The 10,871-nt window shown below is 41.8% G+C and overlaps 1 protein-coding gene across 1 annotated transcript; it reads right to left on the bottom strand.

Annotated features, from left to right (window-relative positions):
• Positions 1–2,275: 2,275 nt before the first annotated feature.
• On the bottom strand, positions 2,276–8,430 carry LOC137760582 (endogenous retrovirus group PABLB member 1 Env polyprotein-like). Its single transcript, XM_068537544.1, is given in 3 exon segments — positions 2,276–3,025; positions 7,487–7,710; positions 8,187–8,430. Coding segments are annotated over 3 exon segments (1,218 nt in total).
• Positions 8,431–10,871: the final 2,441 nt, after the last annotated feature.

Below are 10,871 nucleotides of genomic sequence, written 5' to 3'. Positions count from 1 at the left end.
TGTTTAAAAATGGAGTTCAATCAATTGTTCTAACAATGAAGGAAATGCAGAAAAAGTTACTACTTCCAAATCTCTCCCCAGTCAGAAATACTCTGAAGAAATACTTTGGAGATAAAGTTCAAGACCTCACGTCTAGGGAATGGAGGAGAAGGTCCCCTAAGACCTAAAGCTCTCATTTATACCATTGCTTCCAAAAGACACTGTCAATTTCACCTCCTGACTCTGTTTTTAAAGTTAGTACCTAAGTCCTTCCTCATTTCCTCCTGGCCTTCATTTTCTTCTCATGGCACTACTATTTTAATATCCACAGTTTCAGGGTAAGGGATGCCTAGGAAGGTGCCTTTCTCACGGGCCAGTGAGGGACAGAGCAGGTTGTAAAGCTAGGGGGCCCCAGGACAGCACCCACCCCGTGCCCCGCGCCTCTGCCAGCCTTACCTGGAGAGGGGCTCCAGCCTGAGATGCAGCCCTGAGCAAAGTGAGGAAGGAGGCTGGAGGACTGACCCAATCTTTTGCTGGCTCCTCCCTCCCCTTGCAGACTTTGCAAATTCCTAGGCCCAATCCCTTTTCAATCTGCACCCCTTCGCTGCCTCTCCAAACATCTCACGCAGGCCTGAAGCCACTGCTGTCTTCCAATCCAGTAACCTCCTGAGCTCCACCTCCAGCTCCGATTCTTGGGCGCCTCTGGCTGAGCGTGTCCGACACCCACCCCACCGCCACGACTCCAGGCTCTCGAGGCAATAAAGGCACCACTTATTGCCCTGTTGTTCAGACATAACCACAGGCGTCAACCTTGATTTCTCTGCTTCCTTCAATCCCAACATTTAAGCATTCACAAGCCCTTGTGTTTGTCCACTTCTTTCTCTCTCCGTGGCTCTGTAACCATGCTGGACTCTGTGCGGCCTTCCAGAACAGATCCCTCCCAGCTTGTCCTCTGCTTTAGTTCCTCTCTGAAGTACCTAGATAACAGTATTTGATGCACATTTCCTGAGCTGTTTTACTGATGCTAAAACCCACACCAAACGGAAGAAGTGGTCAACTTAAAAAAAATGCACAGGGGCTTCCCTGGTGGCACAGTGGTTAGGAATCCGCCTGCCAATGCAGGGGACACGGCTTCGAGCCCTGGTCCGTGAAGATCCCACGTGCTGCGGAGCAGCTAGGCCCATGCGCCACAACTACTGAGCCTGCGCTCTGGAGCCCACGGGCCACAACTGCTGAGCCCGCATGCCACAATTACTGAAGCCCATGTGCCTAGAGCCTGTGTTCTGCAACAAGAGAAGCCACTGCAGTGAGAAGCCCACACACCGCAATGAAGACCCAACACAGCCAAAAATTAAAAAATTAAAAAAATAAATTTATTTTTTTAAAAAAAAGCACAATGTGAGAATTGCGAGTTAAGTTTTATTGGGGGCAAAATGAGGGCTGCAGCCCAGGAGACGGCATTTCAGAGAGCTCTGAGACACTGCTCAAAGAGGTAGGGAGGAAGGTCAGTATATGTGATTTTGGTGAAGGGGGAGCTCATGCAATCAAGCACATATTTTTTGCAGAAGGTTTCTGCTAGTCTCGTGAAGGTTTCTGCTAGTCATGAGGAGCAGACGTCACCATGAAGGATTTTAGTTCTTTTCCAAATATGAGGAGATGCAAGAATTGGACTCATAATATCAGCTCCTGAAAATATCTGACTATCTGAAGACCTGTTCTGCCAGCTTTTCCCAGAGCACAGAGTGCCTCATTTCAGCTCTCCACCTTGAACTCCTTTCAGGGGGGATGTTGAAAGTCAGCAGCTGCCGCAGCACATGATTTAATCCTTCTAGAGGTAGATGGCAAGTGTCAATTTGTAGTTGATAGGGCCCTCTCATGGTCATAAATTCGACCATGCTTTGGGAGCCATTTCATGACCATTTCGTCCCACGGTGCTAGGAAGGTTCATTCCTAGGTCTAATGAAGATTTTGCTGATAGGCCACTCAATGTGCTATTACTGGACTAGACCTTGTAAACAATAGTCAAAGGTCTCTGGACCACCTCTCTTATTTACTAGTCTGTTATGATCCAGGAAACAATTCCCTCTTGTTGCATCTTCCCATATCTAGAGCTACACTACTGCAATCATTGATCTCATACAGAACCATATATTTTTGTCAGTGGCTCAGTCTCACAATTGGTAATGCAAGAAACAACAATCTTGTAAAACAGGCAAAATACAAATAACATAGCTAATAACATTAATAGAGTTACAAGTAAATATTTAAGCCAAGAGCTTCCTACGCCAAACCAGTTTTAGAAGAGATCGTCAAGACTAGGGAGTGGGTCCCTTAAGGCAGAAATCTGATTTTTCATATGCTTCATTAAACGTGTTACATTAGAGGATCCATCAGGTATGAAAACACAGCATTCAGTTTGAATTATGGCACAGGTGCCTCCCTGAGATGCTGTAAGGATGTCGAGGGCCATGCCGTCTTGTAGCACCACTCTTCTCATCATGGAGACCTCAGAATTCAGTAAGCTAATAGTCTGGTTACTATCATTTAAAGGCTGTTGAGTGAATTTTGTTAAGGCTTCAATATGGCCAATTACATTCTCCAGTCCTCTTGAAGGCACAAAAATTGTTGTTAAATGGTCATACCAGCATAATACAGATCTCTTGACCCATTGGACTCGTACCAATGGTAGATTGGCTGGGGTCATCTCTAAATTGTTACTTATATGACCTTGACTCCAAGGGAATCCCAGGGTACATTTTCCTATCCATCCTGGGGTAAGCCAAGGCCATAAATTAGCACCACAAATCCACTGAGTTCCATTAGGTGCAGCCCACTGAATCTCTGATCCTCTGACACAGTCAGTTCCATACCAATCACCGTCTCTAAGGGAAAGAATATGTAGGCCTTGTTCATAAGGCACTCAGCCTAATTTCCTAATGTTACTAGGCTGATCATCCTTAGTATGATTCAATTGTTCCCAACATGGAGGAGCTTTTAAAATTAAATGACCATAGCCTGGTGTTAACCACATGAATCTATCCCATAACTGTGGGAGGTTTTACTTCTTGGCTGAAATTTGCTTGTTGCTCTGATTGAGCTTGAGTAACTTTCAAGGAAAATTCATATTTATGGCCAGGGTCAGAGCAGGTATTATTGATTGGCCAGGTGAAATTATCCCATCTAGTAACATCAGTAGTGGCCTGAACAGGACTATAAACTTTTTCTTTTAAAATAAATTTCCTAAGGGCCAACCAATCAGAGCCTTGGAGGGAAGAAATTCACCAAGGTAACACAGAAGTACTAGACACAGGTACTTGGTTACAAACCCAAGAATTGGATTGATTTTTAAAAGTAGCATAGGGTTATGCCCATGATAGAAAAACATTTGATTTATATGCAAAGCTCCAGGAAGTCAAGAAAACATTATAAATGATCATATGACTCAGGCCCAGGATCTTGGGCTAGCTGTCTACTTCTGATGTCGTCTTCTTCTCGTCCTGGTGTGAGTGTAGTTTTTCCTCTGTTTGAGCGTTGTTTTAAAGTGATTTTGAGGTCAGCCGTCCTCTTTATAGGCCAATCCAGTGCAGGGGCCCTTTGTGAGTGGAAATTAATCCAAGAGTCCATTCCCTTCAGTTTCACTGTGCCTGAGCTAGTTAAGAGTACCTGATAGGGGCTTCCCTGGTGGCGCAGTGGTTGAGAATCTGCCTGCCAATGAAGGGGACACGGGTTCGAGCCCTGGTCCGGGAAGATCCCACATGCCGCGGAGCAACTAGGCCCGTGAGCCACAACTGCTGAGCCTGCGCGTCTGGAGCCTGTGCTCCGCAACAAGAGAGGCTGCGATAGTGAGAGGCCCGCGCACCGCGATGAAGAGTGGCCCCCGCTTGCCGCAACTAGAGAAAGCCCTCACAGAAACGAAAACCCAACACAGCCAAAAATAAATTAATTAATTTAAAAAAAAAAAAAAAAAAGAGTACTGTTTAAAAAAAAAAAAAAAAAGAGTACCTGATAAGGGTCCTTCCATCTAGGTTGGAGATAGATAGTCCTTTAAATTATGTCTTTTCCAGTGTGCATAATCCCCTGGTTGCAGATCATGGAGCACCTGATCTTCATCCAAAGATAGATTGCTGAGATAAGCTTCAGGAACAAACTTACAGTGTCCTTTTAATAATTCAATTAAACTTTACATTAATATAATGTAACAGTAAGGAACTATCCAGGAAGTGAGCCTTAGTAAATACAGACCTCCATTAACAAAACTGGGATTTAACATTCATTGAAACATCTTTTCCTCTCTAAAATTATCCTCGTTTCTACCAAATATAACCAAATTAAGACTAATTTGTTTGCAAAATAAATCTGGTCTCAAAAACTTGGCCTGATGATTTATGTGACTATAATTGATCACATAGACTTTTTTTGCTTTGCTGAAATTTTTATAAGGAGTCCCAGACTGAACTTTTGAAAGACCTCTCAGGGCTTGGAAAGTCACGACAAGGGCTTATCACAGATTTATCTAGGTGAATTCCTCCCATATTTAGGTGAATTCTTCCCTTTTCAAGGTTCCCAAAATACCTTGAGATTTCTGTACCTGTTAGTGAGGTAGCCTTCCTTAATTTATCTGATAAAGCTGCTGGGAACCAAAGAGTTTCCAAACTCTGGAGGGAGCAGATAGAAAAGATAAATGTTTCAATTCGCTTACAAAGGTATAATTTACCAAATTACTGTAAGTCATAATTAGTTTGAGGGGAAGATTTCCTTATACCTGGAAAACACAGATTTAAACCAGTAATTTTCCAGATAGAAACCATAAAAATTATAACCATATTCAGCAGTTCACTCAGTTCTATGTAACTAATCCTTTTTGTTAACAGTTTTATGAAGCCATCAGGTTTCCCATTAGAATTCTTTGACTTCTTACCCAGTTCAGCATTATGGTCTGAAAGTCAGAAAGTTGTATTTATCCAAAGGTCCTTTCTATAAATCTTCTTGAAGAGGAAGCATTTTTGCAAAGGCCTCAGAATAAAACCACAACTGTCTATAATAACAAAAGACTTAAGAAAGCACGTTTAAAATCTGATTACAATGCAACTAACGGAGAAACTTGGTTACTGCTACGACATACAACACTTTAAGATAATAACTAGAATTATGACTGATAACGTTTTACCAATTTTAGGAACTCTATATAATTTCTAGGATATCTATATTAGTAACACTTACCATGCAATATAACCTATGAAGATTTATTACTCATTTGGCAATAGTTCCCATGTAATTTAACATACCAAATGAACCTAATTAGTTTAATATCTCTCTTTGGGATGTTTCAGGGGCCCCTTGAAGTGTCCCAAAGTTAGCTAGAGGTCAAGAGGACTTCATTAGAATTTGATTTAGGAAGTTTTGTCAAAAAAAAATATCAAAAGGGTTTAGAACATTCAGTCAGATAGGATCACAGGTCACTGTGAAACAATAGTTATTCACTTAGTCAAAGTAACAGTAAAAGATTTCAAAGGCAAATACAGAACACTGTCACTTAAAAGGTAAAGAAACTTGAAATCTGTTATCAAAGGCAGTTCAACATTTTAAGAAATCTTGTCCTCTCGAGAGAAAAAGCCAAATTCAAGTTTTGCACCAGCTTACTTTTAAAATTCATTTACTCAATTAATTTTAAACTTAGTCAATCCTGACCATGCACAAAACTCTTTTCTTGGGGTCCACTTTCCATAAGCCTTTCATGACTTTCTGTACCATCACTTTATTTTTTTTCCATCCAGAAACAGACAGCTGTGAATCAGACCTATTTCCTTTTCCCTTGATAAACTGCAATTCCGTTCCTCATGCGTTCTTCACTGAAAACACACATCCTACTTTCCTTAAGCAACCATGAACTGTCCTCTATATCAGCACTCTGTAGATTGGTAAACATAAATCCAAATAATAATTTCTTGAAAAATGTGCTTTCTTATAGAAAATACCTCAGTGTGGCACCAAACATATTTATTAATAGTTCTAAACCTTTTGTTTCTCTGTAAAAGGAAGCCAATGTTCAGTAATTAATGTTTCAGTATCTTATTTTATTTGGAAATGACCTAACTGTTGAACAAACTTCCATCACTTAACTTAGCACAACTCTAGAATTTCAAGTTACCAAAATCTGGAGAGACTATTTTAGACAGACATTCCTAAGACAAAATTATTCTTAACAGAGTTTATCTAAAATCTCTTATCTCATTTACATTTTCTTTCCTTAAAAGTTTCTTCGCATCAAGTTACTTTCCTTGCTGACAAATTTGCTACAGATATAACAAGATTTTATTCAACTTATATTAGACCTAAGTGCAATAAAAGTACTACACTTAATGTTGATGACTCTAAAGACATGTCTATATTAATTAGATCAACAAACTTAAACATTAATACCAGGTATTAATTTAATACTGAATATTTCCCAGTTCACTTGAAACTGAAACTAATTCCAGCCATTAACCTCCTGCATTTTTTTTTTGAGAATTTATATAAACAATTTCCTTTAGTCCAATTAAGTAGAACTCACAATTTAATTCTGATAATACCATCCAAAGGTAAAAACAAAAATAATGCACACATAAACATATAGACAGGCACAATGAAAGATCTCATAACTTCATTTTCTAAACTGTCATGAATCAGATATCACAATATAAAACTCACTAGTTGTAAATAACTGTTGGAATAAGTTAAAGAATTTTTTCCATCCTTTTTTTTTCCCCCTCAGTCTCAGGAATTAGAGATGATCTAGAAAAGATAAGTAATCCTGAGAGCTCTGGTCTCAAGGCACAGGGAGAGAAAATCAGGTTCTCCTAGTAGGACTTATTCCCTCAGGGTTAGAATTCTGAAGAAATTTTTTAAAATTTAATTTAATTTATTTATTTTCTCCTTCAAGCTAGCTTTCTCTACTGGTTGGGAATTAAACAGGGGTCGGTTAAACTTCAACTGGCATTGGGTAGTTAATTGGCACAATTGAAGGTTCATAATTTTCGTAGATAGCCCCTTTTCTTTCTTCTTCTTTTTTTTTTTTATGGTCTTGAAAAGTTGGTCAGCCAGTGTAACAAGGGTGTTTGTATGTAATGTGGACCAACCTAGATTGTGTCTTTTGACTAGAGTAGCTAAATCCTCATCTAAGCCTTCTAAAAAGGCAGAGTTAAGCAAAGGATCATTTTGGTCATTAGAGAATGACTCAGGTGTCAAGCCAGAATATTGCTTGAAAGATTTTTTCTAACCTTTCACAACAGTCCAGAATTTATTCATCCGATCTTTGCTTGCACTGTTGAATCTCTGTCCAGTGTACGGTTTGTTTGGGAAAAGCTCTGGGATAACTTTGAGTTATTTCTGAGCTAATTCCTTGCATTCAGTGTGAGCCTATGATTCAAAATCCACTAAAGGGTGTTTCTATTCTGCTTTCTTTATCCATTCCCTTGCTTTGCTTTCAGAAACTAATAGCTGTATTAATTGACATAGACCTGAAAACTGAGCTTATATCTCCAATGGTTAACTCCATCAGAAATATAAATCCCAATGGATCCTGACTTGGATTGGGAAATTCCTTAGCCACGGCTCTAAGTTCTGCTTGGGTCCAAGGTGTGTACGTAAACACCGAGGATGGTTCATCTCTCCCTGTAATAGGTTTCTCCTTAAAGGGAAATATAATCACTTCTGATTTTTTATCCTCCTTTGCTGGGGAAAGGGGAGCAGCTGGAAGCAGAAGAGTTGGGAGAGAAGAGATAGCGTCTGGGCCAGGCAGTTCAGATAGAAGAGGGTACGTGTGAGGAGCAGAGGGAGAGACAGAGCACTAGCAGCCTTTTTTTAGTTTAGAAGCTCCTAGTACCAATTAAAGTAAGCATTCCAGTCGGCTTTTTCTAACTGTGTGCACAAAAATAGCAATTTTGGAATATCAGAAGACCCCAATTTGGCCATTTTAGGTTGCCATCTCCTTTAGTATAATTTCCCCAATTAAGTAGGTATTTGCAAGTATAAACCTGACTGAGGTGTTGGTCAGAGGCTGGTTTTCTGACGTCCCTTGTTTCTGTGTTTGAGAGGCTCTATTCCCCATTTTAAAGTTGAATTTTTCAGGGATAAAATTTACTAGTGAAACTGTGTGGTGGGGCAGTGTGCTGCTAGTGAGCTTAACCCCTCTAGGCATCACCCTGGGGTCATTTCAGCCCTCTTACATGTCTCGGTTTCTCCCTTGGGGGGTCTAAGACCACCGTGGGTGCTCGGATTGCTGAATGGCCAATTCTTATCCACGACCCCCAGTCGAGCAAGTGTTTTAATTAATGCGTGGATTTCCCTATGGGACCACTGCACGGTATGAGGACTCTGCCTCCACCACTCCCGTATATTTCTCAGTCGCCTGAGGAAGCCGTAACCTGCGGGAGGAGTCTTTTCCCTGTCCTTCGGAGCAAAAGCTCTCATGTAATATCTTCACTTTTATCCCGACAAATTCTATTAAGGCAGCTGAAATGAGGAAAAGCATCAGATCTGCCTCTTACCTAACCACTCAGCGCAGACCACTCAGTCTCCTGCAACTGAGCAACCCCAGTATCTTTCAGCCAAGCCCTACATGTACATTTTTCCAAGCTGGCGCAACCGCCGATTGCATAGACTCCTGGGATTCGCTGTGTCTCTCGTGCGCCCCCGCGTGCCCATCTGCGGTTTCGCAGGCTGCTGCTGGCCCGGGTGTGCATGGAGTTGGACGACAGCAAGTTTGGGTGCACCTGGCCCGGAGCCAGGATTTCATTTCCAGCCTCTGAAGGTGAAAGAGAATCCACGTGCCAGGGAAGCGAGTCTCCTGTCCTCACCAGCGTGAGACAAACCAAACGCCTGGCAAAGCTACCTGGTTAGAATCTTCACGTGTCCCTAGAAAACCAGTGATCAAGGAAGGGTTTGAAAGGAGTAATTATATTGGTATTTCAATTGTGGACATAAATTTTCGAAGCTGTGGGAGAGAAGTCACAGTAGTGTTTCAAGCCCTTGATCCCCTGCTCTGCTCTTTAAGCCACATTTAATTGATGCATCTTTGTCGTGTCGAGCGATCACACATAACGGCTTTGTGAAGCCTGCGCTGTGGCTGCAGAACTTTCGGGTAAGGAACTGTCCACTGAGCAGTCAGGACACTTCCAGGAAGGGCGGCGGGGAAGGGAGTCTTCTAGCCCCTAAGGAAACAGGGAGCCCCACCCACACTCTCTGCCTTGGTCGGAAACAAGCATGTTGTGGCCTTCCTAATCCTGGAAACAAAACATTTCTGTATAATTCATGGGTCGGTACTGGTCTATCTGGCCCTGGGATCCGCATTCCATTTGGCAGCCAGAAAGGGAGTCTGTCCCAGAGCAGATGGGGAGGTGGTTTGGAAGAGACAATGCGATTTTTGCTTGTTCCCCCACCCCCCGTGCCCCCCGTTGTGTGACCTTGAGCAGATTTCTAATTTACTTGGTTAGTTTCCACCTTCTGTAAACAGTGGGGACAAGAATACCTATCCTGAAGGACTATGACGGTTCATTGGGTTCCCCCCCACAATATTTTATTATGCAAAATTTCAAACATACAGCAAAGTTGAAAACTTTCACAGAGCATATCCACCACCAAGATTGTCGTTAACATTTTACTAAAATGTTTTATCACACAGCTGTCCATGTACCCGTCCATCTATTCACCTATGAATCCATCTTTTCAAAAATGCATTTCAAATTGCAGAGAGATTAAAAAAAAATTGTATCTGGCATAGTGCCTGGATATTTCCATTCAACAAGTATTTGAACACTTATGTTGTGCCAGTACTGTGCTAGGTGCTGGGGATACAAGTCTGAACGACACTGTTTCTGTCCTCAGGGTGTTCAGAATTTGGCATGAACAGAGACAGGTTAACAGATACCAACTCTCCCATAGTTGACATGATAGGGGAAGCTCAGTGTGAACCCCAAGCAGAGGAGAGAGACTTATCCTGTTCTGTGAGGTCAGGGAAGTCTTTCTGGAGGAAGTGACATTTCAAAGGAGACTTTATGATAGCCTCTACAACTACTGTAATACAGTGTAATGCACACATAAACTAGCTTTACTCTACACCTCAGGGTGGTTAATTAACGCTGAAGTTGTACCCATAGTAGAAATCTTATGTCCAAAGATGGAGAATTAGTATTTGAAACGCCATATATTTCTGGAATGGCTTCAACAGCAATGGAAAGATGATATACTTCCAGAATGGCTTCACATATCATCATCTAAAAACTACACTAACGAGTGCATTAATTACCTAGGGTTAATTTTTAAGTTAATGAAATGAATGTGTACAAGATCTGTGTTTGGTAGGAGGATGGAAGAGGCACTCCCTCTCCCCTTGCTTAAACAGGACCTAGTGATCTAAAGCCCAACACCTTCAGGGAAGCCTTCTAGGTCTGGAACCCTCAGTTCTGCATGTCCCCTCCCACCTCCACCCCCTCCTCAGGAAGGGTTTATCTGGTGGGACAGAAAGTCTGAATGTCGTTGCAATTGCCTGGGACTGAAACTTTTCAAACCAGGTGTTTGTGGGAGGACCCAAAACATTTGTTCTTAACCCTGTCTGCACATTAGAATCCTCTGGGGAGCTTTAAAAAAAAATTCTTGGATCTCACCCTTTCTCCCCCCCAGTCCCCATTTAATTGGTCTGGGGTGTAGCCCAGGCATTGGGCATTTAAAATATTCCCAGGTGATTTTAATGTACAGCCAAAGTTCGGAACCATTGGCTTAAAAAGACAGAAGGCAGCTCACCGAGAGCTTTCTGGACAGGTGGGGCTGTGTATTGTGTTGCCCGCCGATGAATGTTTATACAGGTGGCCAACTCACAGACTTGTCTCGGTGTAACATACCTCAGATAGCAAGGC

This window comes from Eschrichtius robustus, chromosome 3, assembly GCF_028021215.1.
Source record: "Eschrichtius robustus isolate mEscRob2 chromosome 3, mEscRob2.pri, whole genome shotgun sequence".
Taxonomy (NCBI): Eukaryota; Metazoa; Chordata; class Mammalia; order Artiodactyla; family Eschrichtiidae; genus Eschrichtius; species Eschrichtius robustus.
The sequence above is the reverse complement of the archived record's forward strand: the minus strand, read 5'-3'. Positions and strand labels throughout refer to the sequence as shown.